General features: G+C 40.3%; 1 protein-coding gene and 1 long non-coding RNA gene across 2 annotated transcripts in view; one reads left to right on the plus strand and one right to left on the minus strand.

The window, feature by feature from the left end:
- The window catches only part of LOC119489844 (PDZ domain-containing protein 4-like), a 45,076-nt gene that overhangs the window by 25,227 nt on the left and 6,253 nt on the right, over positions 1-13,596 (minus strand). Inside the window, exons 2-3 of the mRNA XM_037772758.1 lie at positions 2,250-2,303; positions 809-911 (exon numbers count right to left, since the gene is read on the minus strand). Coding sequence (XP_037628686.1) covers positions 809-911; positions 2,250-2,303 — 157 coding nt within the window. The remainder of the gene's footprint in view (positions 1-808; positions 912-2,249; positions 2,304-13,596) is intronic.
- The window catches only part of LOC119489846, a 44,621-nt gene that overhangs the window by 21,714 nt on the left and 9,311 nt on the right, over positions 1-13,596 (plus strand). Inside the window, exon 2 of the long non-coding RNA XR_005207269.1 lies at positions 3,794-3,921. This is a non-coding gene — a long non-coding RNA (uncharacterized LOC119489846). The remainder of the gene's footprint in view (positions 1-3,793; positions 3,922-13,596) is intronic.

Consider the following 13,596-nt stretch of genomic DNA (forward strand, 5'->3'; position numbering starts at 1 on the left):
CTGCTGATGACTTATTATAGGTTCCAGTATGATGAGGTTTTAGTCTTCATTTCATTTAAATGTGCTCCACTTTGAAATATAGTTCATTCATTTCGAGGACATCATGAAGACCCGGGCGAGATGAGATCAGACAAGTGAATTATGTGGAATATAAAAGACACCTTATACCCATATTTATGACCAACACCAAATCAAAGTAAATGGAAGCCATGAAGCTTAAGAAGAATCTTTATTTACTGCCTGTTTTTATCTTGTCAACTGTTTGCTTGTATAAATTAGGAAAAAAATAAATAATAATAAATACGAGGTGGGAGATGATACAGATGGTGTGTGACTGATATTGAAACAGATAAGCAGAAATGATAAAACGCTGCGGTAACATCAGAAAAGATGGTAAAAGTCAAGTGATAACACAAAATGATTTAATATTTACAAAGATGAGAGGAAAAAGATGAGAGGAAATGTCAGGCGATAAGAGGGGAAAAGATGGAAGAGATGAGAAAATGTGACAAGGAAGAGGAACATCAGCTGAAACTAAATGGGACGAAGAGAAATGGGATACGATGAGATGTAATGAGGCAAGAACGTGGGAAAGACAAGTAAGAGGATAAAGTGAGGTTTGGGTTAGAAGTAATGAAGGGAGATGATATTAAGAGATGAGATGAAAAAGAGACAAGACAGATTTTCGTCTGACAGCAGCTCAAAACTTCAAAGAGAGCACAAACGAAAGAAAGAAAGAAGGTCAAAGCACTGACTGAATGATAAAGAATGTGCTCATGTTTGTGTCTGTTAGTGGGATAAGGTGTACCTTTTCTCCTGTGACTCTTGCGGGCCGACCCGGGTTGGTGCAAAGGCTCCTGGGAGTTTTGTGGCCTGTCTAGTGGGAGCTGAGAGAGCCTCCGTCCTCTGACCTGAAGACAGGGATCAGATTCACAGCATGTCATTTATGAAGGAGAATTTATACACAGGCAATGAGCAAATACAGAATAAACTTTTGTCACTTTTGGTTGCAAAAAAACAAGATGATGTTATCCAAAAAAACAAGATGGCCTCGGCCAAAAAATAAAGATGGCCACGGCCAAAAACCACAATGGCAACCGCCAAAAACCAAGATGGCGACCGTCAAAAACCAAGCTGGAGAAAGCCGAAAACCAATATGAAGACAGCCAAAAACCAAGATGGCGACCGTCAAAAATCAAGATTGCAACCGCCAAAAACCAAGATGGCAACCGTCAAAACCAAGATGGAGACAGCCAAAAATCAAGATGGCGACCGCCAAAAACCAGGATGGCGACCGTCAAAAACCAAGATAGCAACAGCCGAAAACCAATATGGGACAGCCAAAAACCAAGATGGCGACCGTCAAAAACCAAGATAGCAACAGCCGAAAACCAATATGGGACGGCCAAAAACCAAGATGGCGACCATCAAAAACCAAGATGGCAACCGCCAAAAACCAAGATGGCAACCACCAACAACCAAGATGGCAACCGTCAAAAACCAAGATGGAGACAGCTGAAAAATAAAGATAGCAACCGCCAAAAACCAGGATGGGACGGCCAAAAACCAGGATGGGACGGCCAAAAACCAATATGGAGACAGCAAAAAAAACAATATGAAGACGGACAAAAACCAATATGGGACGGCCAAGAACCAAGATAGAGATGGCCAAAAAACAAGATGACAACCGTCAAAAAACAAGATGGAGTAAGAGTAACTTTGAGTACTCAACTAGTTTACATCCAAGTTGTATTTTGTACTGCAACTCTAATATGAACTATACTACAAGTAAACTGATAGGTATACTGTTATAGTTTACTAGTAATATACTTGTAACCCACTTTTTAGTTTATGAAAGTACACTTTAAAGTATACTCTCAGTAAACTACTAGTTTAAAAAGAATTACTGGTGGTGAGTGTTGATATATTTTAGTCAAGGGGCAACAGAGACATCAAGCAAGTATAGAGAGCGCTAACTGTAGATGTGAATATATGAAAGAGAACCATCAAAAAGACTTTGCACACTCATCAAACCTTCCTCACATCAATCAATGATTAAAGGCTGTATAGGTGACAGTCTGGGAGGAAATCTTCTCTATCTATCATCTGCTTTATGGGAGTGGAACCTTATTAAAGATGACTGATAGGAGGCGGATGGAGGGATGAGGAGTCAGTGAAGAGGAAGAGAAGTCAGACATGGAGGAGGATTATTGAGAGCTGATGGATGGCAACATCCGAGTGTGTTCTACCTTTACGTTTCCATGTCTGTCCATCGGCCGCAGGGAGTCACTCCAGCCTTTTTGCTAATGAGAGAGAGGGAGACAGAGATAGATTGTGTTACTGAGGATGGGAGGAGAGATAAAAACACATAAACGAGAGACGTGAACAGTAAAGACAAGATATCTTCTTGTATTTGTTTGTTTGGCGAAAAGCATAGTTAATATAGAACATCCATAATGTTGGCGTGTGGTTGTCTTTATAATATTTTTAGAATCATTTCTGATATTGTTCGTTATCTTGGTTGTAATTTAGTGTGTTTAAAGGCTCCACAGAGTCATGGTCAATGTGCACCTCCATAGATGGCGAATCTAATATTTGCTCCAACGTTTTCGGAGTTTAGAAGCTCCACAAACGGCTAGAGCCTGCCGGGGTCGCTACCTCGCCAGCCGGGCAGTCACGCTCACAGACCGCTATGAGCTGGACGGAGCTCTCTAGAGACCGGTCTGTAGACAAGAGGCTTTTATTTCCTTGTTGACAGATGATTTTGTTTAAATTTCACAACACAAATGTCCATTATAAATTAACAGGAACCTGTGATTATCTGCATTTTTAGAGTTGAAAAGCTCCACAATGGCCCGCGGGCGTAGCTCGCTGGAGAGCCGGCCAGTGACGCTCACAGAGCGGCTACAGAGCAGCAGAGTGGCGAGGGAAGAGGAGAGGGAAAGAGCAGCCTGTGACGGGGCAGAGAGATAACCTGCTGAGACAACATGATCATTTTTAACATGACTCTAATATCTGGAGGGAGATCAGTCCACTGTTTTGTTTCTGTAACTGAAAAAGCAGTTTGAGTAAATGTTGTCAAATAATGTTTTATATTTACCGCCTCCCATCTTACTTCCCCATGAGCTGTTGGAATAAATAGTGTTGTATTAAGTAAGCTGTATTTTTTGATTATATTGCAATAGTGGTACGAGTTTGTTTTTTTGTCCAGTGCTTTAAGAGCTTGTTTAAAGGCTAAATCCTGGTCTAGCACACTGCAAAATATGTTTGCTTTAACTGTTTCATACAACTGAGGAACGCAGTATGTACTGTATACTGCGTCCGTTAGTAGTATGTAGTAGGCGGTTTTCGAACACAGCCATGTTATTGCTTTTTAAATCATACCATCAGATTTTAAATTGACTCTCGCTCAGACTTCAGGTGCCATGTTACCAAGAGACGGGGGGGGCACGTCAAATGAAACCTCCCTAGTGGTCTGCTCAAGGGCACATACTGTAGGCAGAACAGATGCTAATTTACAGGGCAGTCACTAACCCCTGGTTCACTCCCACCTCAATCAACAGCTCATAATAACTGGCTTCCACACAACCAGCCACCAGCCACACACACATTAGCATAAATGATACAGCTGTAAGCACAACCGTGTACGGGCGTCACTCGGGGCAGTATGAAAGGAAACACCTGCTTGCAAATGAACATTGAGGTAATTATTTATGCATTCAGCGTGTGTGTGTGTGTGCGTGTGTGTGTGTGAACTGTAATAATGAAAGTACTGTGTGTGTTGTTTTATTAGATTGTCAAGCGTGCAGGACTCGTCACGTGCAAAGTTAATGCCTGAAGACACACTCGCATCAAACTAATGCCTGAAGACACACATGCAGAAGAAGGCCTCTGATGCACACGCTAACCTGCTACTTCCAGGTGAGACACACACACACACACACACACACACACACACTCACACAAACCAGCTCATGAATACTTGCATGGTTGCACACAGACACACACACCTCTCCTCCTCCCTGCCTTTGTTTCAGAGCTGATTGTTATGCATTACATGGCCTCTGCAGGTTGTCTGACTGTGTGTGTGCGTGTGTGTGTGTGAGAGTGTGTGTGTGTGTGTGTGTGTGTGTGTGTGTATGTCAGTGAACATAAGGCCAGTCAATACTCACTCAATACCCACAATCATCTATCAGGCCTGTTGTGGTCCGGTCAGTGATTGTGTTTCATCTGCCATTAAGTAGGTCGGCCGGGAATTTCCACCCTGACATAACACATTTCTCTGGGAGACAACAGTGTGCGTGTGTGTGTGTGTGTGTGTTTGTGTTTGTTCTTCAGTGTGTGGTTATATGGAGAACATGCTTCACTTGGTTCCAGACCTGTTCTGGTTTGTTGGCCATATGAAACGGTCAGGCGAATGGCTGCTTCTTCCTGGTCGAAAAACAACTCAGCCAATCAGAGCCTTCGAAGTTAAACTCATTCAGTCATCTCTTTTATTTCAAATTCATGATCTTTTTAAACTAGGGCTGTCAATCGATTCAAATATTTAATCGCGATTACTCACATTATTGTCCGTAGTTAATTGGGACTAATCGCAAATTAATTATACATTTTTTTAAAGCGAGATTTGTCAAGTATTTAATATTACATGGGAGTGGACAAACGTGCTGCTTTACGCAAATGCATGTATATATGTATTATTGGAAATCAATTAACAACACAAAACAATGATCAATATTGTCCAGAAACCCTCACAGGTACTGCATTCAGCATAAAACAATATGCTCAAATCATAACATGGCAAACTGCAGCCCAACAGGCAACAACAGCTGTCAGTGTGTCAGTGTGCTGACTTGACTATGACTTGCCCCAAACTGCATGTGATTATCATAAAGTGGGCATGTCTGTAAAGGGGAGACTCGTGGGTACCCATAGAACCCATTTTCATTCACATATCTTGAGGTCATGGCCATGACAGTTTTTTCTCAACAAAATTTAGAGTTAGTTTGGAGCGTTAAATATCGCAAGTGGCGTAAAAGAAATTAGTGGCGTTAAAACGAATTTGCGTTAATGTGTTATTATCGTGTGAACTTTGACAGCCCCATTTTAAACATTTTTCAGTTTAAAATGTTTCACGGTGTCGATTTAATCTGTTTTTTGGTTCCCCTCATCGTAATTAATTTTAATCTATGGTAATAAAACTCTGTGGTTGGATCTGTGTGTAGCTGATGGACAGGCAGGTGGATGGATTAATGGACAGGACTGGTAACAGTAACATTGTCTTTGTTCGTCTGTGTGGACTCTGGGCAGTCGACTGTGAGTGTGTGATGATAATGACAACATTCCCCCGGCAGCCCGCGGCGTTCCCGCTCATTATACTGGTGTGTATGTGTGTGCGCTTACAGGGACGGTAACAATACGAGTCCCGACTGGGCTCTGCCACATTAGCCCGACAGAAATCACAGCTAAGTGAAGTGTGAAATTAATAACTGAACGGGACAAAAGAGCTGACTGTTGTCTTCTGTTGGAAATAACCTGCTACCTTCCATATTATGGAAGCTTACCTTCATTATATGAAAACTGTAGCCTACCTCTCAGCCTTGGTAACGTGTCCCACACTGTCCCACACAAACATACTCTTTGTCCCACATTTGACTTGTTGGGATCTGGTCACCTTACATATAACTCTGTGTTATTTGATGCCATCTAGGAACCAAGAGGCTTCTTAGTGATTTGCTTTGACTTTTAGATTATGGAGGCTTGAGGTGAGACTTCATTACTGGCTGAGTACTGATTGTTATACAGACAAGTACCAGGCAGCATTATTATTCTGGGCCTTCATTGAATACTTCAGTCAGTATTGACTAGTTGTCCCAGAGGATTGATTTCTAATCTCTGCAGTCTCAGTGTGTCAGAGAGAAGGGACTGAAGTCAAATATGTTAATGAAACATTTTCTTTATTACCTATTATAGCCCTGTAGGTGCTGGGAGCCTGTTAATTCACCCGATTCCACTGTTACCAGGCCATTAAATTGGCGTTATCGGTCACTATAAGCACCATAGATGTGGGTCATTAGGGGCCTGCTACGCCTACTACGTTGTAAAAGTGAAAGTGAAACTGACATAAAACCGCGGCCGTTATGAATCGCCATCATGAATCTCCCAGAGAACCTGATATGGAGAGGGCAGAGAAGAGTACCGGTATGCAAGAAAAAGTCACGGTACGCCAAGGAGTATAATGAAGAAGTGCCGGTACTGCATCTGGTGCGTAACGGCCCACTTCAAGCACTGCTTTTATTAACTAAAAAATGGGTCAGTTTAGTCCCAAAATGTATTGAAGTAGTACACTTACAAGTATACTACTACTACATTGATATTAGTATATTTACAACATAAAGTATACTTGAGGAAACTTGAGTATACTCCATAAAATAAACTTGAAGTACACTACGTTTCCGTAAGGGTTGCTGTTGACCAATGTGTTGACAGTCACCACCACCGGAGCCTCACCGCTGGCTCAAAATGACACTTGACATGTAAACAGGCAGCAGAAGTGATTAAAATGAAAAGTATTGACGAATAAAAAGCCCGACTGAAACACAAGGCGTGTCTTCAGCTTACAGGCCCGCTGGGTTTGTAAATACGACTCACAGGCGTCAGCTTTAAACCGTTCTGATCAGCGCAACGCGTGAACATATGGAGTTGATGTTGATTACTTTTATTGTCCTGTATTGTTGTCGCCATGTGTTCAGTATGTCGGAGTCTCCGTCAATATCACCTCCTGGGGCTTCGGCACGCTTCTCCTCCCTGCTCATTAACTATTTACTGATTCCATCAACACACACTTCCACCACATCTATCAACACACACACACACACACACACACACACACACACACACACACACAGAAATAGTTCCACATCAACACACTTTGCTCTGGCATTTATCTCTTTCACCAACGCACTCCCTGCAGTGCATGTACGCGTACACACACACACACACACATACACTGTGGAGAAAGAGATGGGACGAGGGATCCATTTTTCATTCCCAGCATGCCGAGGGGAAAGCAGAGATACTATAATCATACCCAAGAGAGGGGGAGCTAAAGGAGGAGACGGAGAGCGGTCAGAGAGAAAGAGATGAAGGTTGAATCCAGACGGATGAAATCTGAAGAAACGGGGAGAAATGGAAAAAAAAAAGGAAGAAAAAGGGAGGTGGGGTGAAAATGCAAAACAACAGACAGGGAAGATGAAAGAGGGAGAAAAGAAGAGAGAAGGAGTCTCAACCATTAGAGAGAGATTTCTACTTTCAGGCTCTCTTTCACCCCTCACCTCTATCAATCCTCTGGACTTTCAGAGTCTAATGGAAGTCAAGTTGAGGATTGAGGCCGTGAAGATTACTGAAAACTACAAAACCCAGACAGCCCCGATGGACTTAATTCAGTACGTGTCAGAAGATACACCATATCAGCTCACCTACCGTCCTTTGAGAAGGAAGATATCCTGATATCTGAACAGACTATGGATACAGTGGAGAATTAAGAAAAGCTGAAATATTGCAAAAGAAATCTAAAAAAAGAGAAGATGCAAGAAAGACTGGAAGAGATTTTTTTGAACTTTGGCTGTCAAAGTTAATGCGTTAATAACTTTATAATAGCCATACACATAATGTGTACAGATGGTTTACAAACCAATTATTAACCATTAACAAAGTATTAACTATCTATCTAAATGGTGTTTATAGATGCTTTACAAAGTATTTATCAACTATTTAACAAGGTATTATAATCATCAGTTGCATCTTTATAATAGCCATCCAAATAATGTTTATAGATGGATTACAAACCAATTATTAACCATTAACAAAGTGTAACATATATATATAGAGAGAGAGAGAGAGACATAAACATTACACACACACACACATATATATTTATGTAATGTTTATAGATTTTTTGTTTTACAAACAATTTTTCAAAGGTTTGAAAATAATTTGATAATCATTAACAAATACTTATAATATATAGTATATAAAATTGTATAATGTGTGCAACAATAAACTGTTAAAATAATAATTATTAGTAAAAATTATTAATTATCATTTCATTGTTTGTCAACCATAAAATAACTATTAATGTTCAATTAACTATCAGTTTACCATTTATGAATGATGGTTATTATAAAGTCTTAACAAACATAAATGTCAGTTGATAAATCAGTGGATTTCTGCTAACACAGATAAGAAATATGAAGATATTAAAAAAACAAATCATGATGAGAGAGACAATGAAACTGAAGATGGAATAGAGCCAACTGAGAATCATTAAATCTCATAAACTGTGTTTTTGTCACCTGGCTGTCATCAGAAACCGGCCGAGAATACGATGTACTCAGGCCAACATGGTCCAATCAGTCATTACGCTCAATTATAATAATTATAATCAATCCTCTAGATAATAACTCCAAAAAGGCATCAGCATCCCAATAAACAGGGCTGTTTTTCTTAATTTTGAAGATGGAAGATTTTCATCACCGTGAAGGGAGAGAAAACAGAGAGAAGAAGAACACAAACACCTCAACACACATCCACCTGCTCAGAGGAAAAACACGTCTGCTGTGTTTTAGATTTTAGACGCTCCTGGAAACCTCCAGTGTTTCTTCAAAACACTTAATTATGATTCATAATCCAAACACATTTACATTTTACCTTCCAGGGATTTCACTGATGCTTCTATCAAAGCAACAATAATCTACAACATTTCCTCCCACATAAACGTTGGTTCCTGTTTCTGTCTGGTGTGTGTAGCTCTACACCACACACTGTTGCAGTCATACTTGCCAACCTTGAAACATTTCTCTCGACGAAAATAGTCTGAAAATATGTTTTGTTTTTGTTTTTTTGTACAATCTGTCCATCAAATATTGATATTACTCAGATTTAGCTCCGCACATGCAGCTTGTCACTCAGAAACATTTGCCGCCCTCTTGGCCATAACATAATACGAGTGATTACCATTTCATTTCTTGAAAAAGAAAACAAAACATGTAAATATGAACACATAACTCATTTAAAGTGCGTAATATTGGCTTTCAGCTGTATGAGAGGGGCACAGAAAGATATTACAGAACACATTTATTCCTCGGGTTATTACAGTCATGATCCTATTATGTAAAACCAGAGAGTATAAAAATGTATCACTGCCATAATGGGTTTCATAAAAATCATGTATTAACTTTACAGTCACACAGAACGGTTCAGTGCCTTGCTCATGGGCAGGATTTAGAGTAGTGTTTCAACTTTCCACATCTAGTCACAGAATATTTCCGTGCGTAGGCTGAGTGAATGTATTGTCGAGATAGCATTAAAACTGTTGTCATTAAGTTAAACACACGGCTGTTTTTTCATTAATTCCTGCATTGTTACAACACAGTCTCACGTTAGTTTGTAAAATAGTCACAAGATTTAATCTACTTTTATTCACGTACATAGTTAGGTTTAGGAATAGATTGACTTGGTTAGGTTTAGGCAACAAACTACTTAGTTAGGTTTAGGAAAAGATCACGCTCACAACAAGCACAGATTTTTCACACGAAAATGTATAAAAATGATTTTATGGGTTTTTATGAAAGACAAAAATGAAACACGGCAATGCAGCTAATTTGCACCGGACCTCAGCAACATGTCTATCCGTCCTCCAGTGCGCTGTGGCTGGCGTGCGGCGGTGCGGTTCCTCAGTGCAGCAGCAGCCAGACGGCCGCCTCACCAGGAGGAGACGGTGAAGAAGAGAACGAGTGAGAGAGAGTCGGTGTTTTGCGTTAATTCTTGTCTCATTTGTGGTCTCATAAACAGTAAATTCATCTAAACGGGGTTGAAAAACGATGAAATCTGGTTGCCATGATAATGAAATACATCTGACTATTAACCACACCCCCAATCTCTGTTTGAGAAAGAACATTTATTCAAAAAGCACGAAGTAAAACTGACTGTTTTTTGATCCACCCATCCACCCATCCGTTCGCCGCTCTTTATATTTCCCGGTTTACAATTACGTGGATAACATACAAATTGATTTCATGAAAAAAAAATGCAAAATTCGTGTCTTTGAACATGAATTAATACATACAATTTTGTGACTATTTCACAAACTGCTGTGCGACTGGGCTGATTGTTCACATCATGGTGATGCATCCCAACTGCATCCATACATGGGTATAATCTGTATGTTGTGTTAGACATGTTTCCACGCTCTGCTTGATACTGTATCTGCATAAAGACGACAGTGTAATACACGCTGCGCCGCTCCAAGTTTAAGTCACACAGATTACCTCCCTCTTGTGTGTTTAAGATTCAGAACTGCACAGCAAACACATCAGTGATCCATGCCATCATTTCCCTCCTGATGATCTGAACTACCGTTACAGATGATGGAGTCTGGCAGCGTCTCATTCTCAACAAAATGGTTGTTATGAGATCATGTTTATGGACACATTTCCTCCTATAGCATTCCTATATAAATATATATTATATGATCCGTTAGCAGTGCATGACAAAGACTTCAGACAGGGAAAGCGGTGCGGTGAGATGATGGCGAATACCATTATTAACACATCCGCCAAGTATACGCTGATCCTGTGCAGGGTTGTGGGTGACTTTCATACAGTCATATAGACGCTTTTCATATAGAGCAGGTCTAGACTGTAATCAAAAGTAAAAGTTGAAATAAATGTATATAATTATGTCTTATGTCAATGTTAGAATATAACATTGGATTATTATTATCGATGCATAAACAGCATTTTAATGTAGATGGGGCTAATTTTAACTTCTTTATATTCCTTTGGGTGGTTTAAATTATAAATAAACATATTTTATGAGATGATCATATATTTCTATGTAAAACTATTTACCAAAGTAAATAGAATTAAAGTAGTGAAGTGAAACGTGCAATATCTCTCTCTGAAATGTTGGAAAGTAGAAGTATAAAGTAGTACCTCGTAATTGTACTTAAGCACAGTACTTGAGTAAATGTACATTCCACCACTGGATAAATTATCGGTGTATAAATATACATTTTAGGAAATACAGTTGTTGATATTTGAGTTCCATCACTGAATAATAATAAAGAGCTGCCAAGATATCAGTGTAAACTACTGACATTTTTTCTCTTAGCCTGATATTATCTTTAGAGAAGACGGCCTTAGGCCTGCAACACCTGGGTATTTATATTAACATTTGATCTGTTGATTCGTTTTTCAACTAATGAAAAATCCACCATAATTTATTTATTTTTTTGTCTGACAAACAGCTCAAAACTCAAAGACCTTCAGTTCACTGTGATATAAAACAGAGAAAAGCAGCAAATCCTCACATTTAGGAAGATGGATTTACAGGATATTTACAGCATTTTGACGTGATAAATTAATTTTAATCAATCAAAGCTTCAGCAATATTTTTAATCCTAAAAAAACTGGCTAGCTAGAAATCAGCTGCTGAAGTTACTTTCAGCACTCTGTCTTCGACTTTGGACTATATGTCTTCAGTATATCGTCCTCTGGATGCAGCAGCAGTGCATCATGGGATTGGTATCAACATGTTACCACCTGGCGTTCAGCTCAGAACCACGGCTGAATACAAACGAGCTGATTGTGTCTCCAGAGTGTTTCTTCTCTCTGCTGCTGATGGCCTAATGAGCCGACAGCCCATTAAGACTAATGCAGTTTAGACAACTAAACAAGAGAATGAGTCCTTAAAGAAAAACGCCCAGACGATGGATCCCTTCTTTACTCTCTCTCAGTCAAAGAGTCATGGTTGTCACTTTTCTGTACTAATATCACATTGTTTCCCTATGTGTTTTACTTAGTTTACATACTTATTTTAAGCCCAACCATGACGTAAGTGGTTTTGATGTCATTCTTGGACAAGATGAATAAGCACACTACTAAAGAGAATAGTGTCTTGTTTGTTATACTTTGTCATTGAAACCCTTGTTTGGAAAAACCTGTGTAACAGCGCTTGTTTAGTTTTCAGTTTTGACTCTAAACAGCTGAATAAACCTTCAGCTCTGATGAACAAATGTCGCCGTCTTTTTCATCTCTTGTCCTCTCTCTCTCTCTGTAAAGGATGCCGCCGAAAAAGTAAAGTCGCTTAGAAAAGCAGCTGCTGGGGTTTTCTCTCTGTCTTGGTGTGTGTGTGTGTGTGTGTGTGTGTGTGTGTGTGTGTGTGTGTGTGTGTGTGTGTGTGTGTGTGTGTGTGTGTGTGTGTGTGTGTGTGTGTGTGTGTGTGTGTGTGTGTGCGCGCGTGTGCGTGCGTGCGTGCGTGCGTGCGTGCGTGCGTGCATGTGTGTGTGTGCGCTCATTACAGCAAATCTGCCAGCTCCAGTATGAGAGAGCATAAATACAGCTTCCCTAATGACCCTGGTTACCGCGGCAACAGCATCCCATTGAGACAAATCTGACAGCAAAGTGAGGAGGAGGAGAAGAGGTGACTGAGATGGAGGGAGGAGCTGGGGGCGAGGGTGGGGGAGAACTAGAGGGGGAGGAAGAGGAAAAAGAGTAAGGAGGTGTATATTTAGGAGACAAGCAAGAAGAGGGTGAGAGGGTAGATTGATGGACAGAAATAGAAAGAAAGGAGGGAAATGAAAGAGAGGAGTAGTTAGAGAGGAAGAGAGCAGATGAGAGGGACAGGAGGAGTGAGAGAAATAAAACAGAGTGAGAGGCAAGATGAGAAGACACATGATGAGCATCTACATTAATAATGACACTGTATTGTCCATAAAGCCTGTAGAATCTGTTACCTGTTATCATGTCCAGTTTTAAAGCAGCAGTAGGCAAGTTTGGAGCAACCATGATTAAAAAAAGTTTTTTTATTTTTTTAAAACGGTCACTATCCTAAAAAAATCATGTTCCTCTGTGTCCTCCGGTGCTCCTAATGGCATATGCAAGATTTCACAGACCGGAGGAAAACAAGCAGTCAGAGCTGATCTGGAGTCTACCGTCTCTGAGCAGCTGTCAATCACTCACAAACTCCGATCAAACGGTCAAACTAGGCAGCGCTGATCAAATATGAATCAATATTCTGTTACTGAAACGCCAATTTCTCTCCTCAAATGTTTTCAGAAACATCTTGTAGTGTACTGTTTAGCTGTAAAATGAGAAAGTTTGTGACCCGGCAGCCATGTTGAGATCAGTTGAGGAAATACCAAGCACCGCCCACCAGCCGGAGCACAGCCAATAGGAACGCTCTCTCTCTGAAATGACCTGTGATTGGTCACAGTAACCCGGTTAGATTTTTTAAAGCCTGAAAACAGAGCCATGAGGAGGAGCAGAAGTCTAGTTTTCTCTCAGAACACTTGAATTACAATATGCTGAAAGGATATTATGGAATTTTTGCCCAATGATGCCACAAAATATTCTGCCTACTGAAGCTTTAAAGCAAAATCCCAAAAACCAACACCAAAGAGAGGAGGGGAGATACTGGAAGGGAGAGAGTGGAAGAGACGCTGTAGATCAGGTGAACAGAAGAATGGTGAGGTGGGGGAGGGAGAGGATAAATGAAAGTAGAGGAAATGGGGGAGGAAGAGAAAGAGGACAAGGA

Source organism: Sebastes umbrosus, chromosome 6, assembly GCF_015220745.1.
Source record: "Sebastes umbrosus isolate fSebUmb1 chromosome 6, fSebUmb1.pri, whole genome shotgun sequence".
Taxonomy (NCBI): Eukaryota; Metazoa; Chordata; class Actinopteri; order Perciformes; family Sebastidae; genus Sebastes; species Sebastes umbrosus.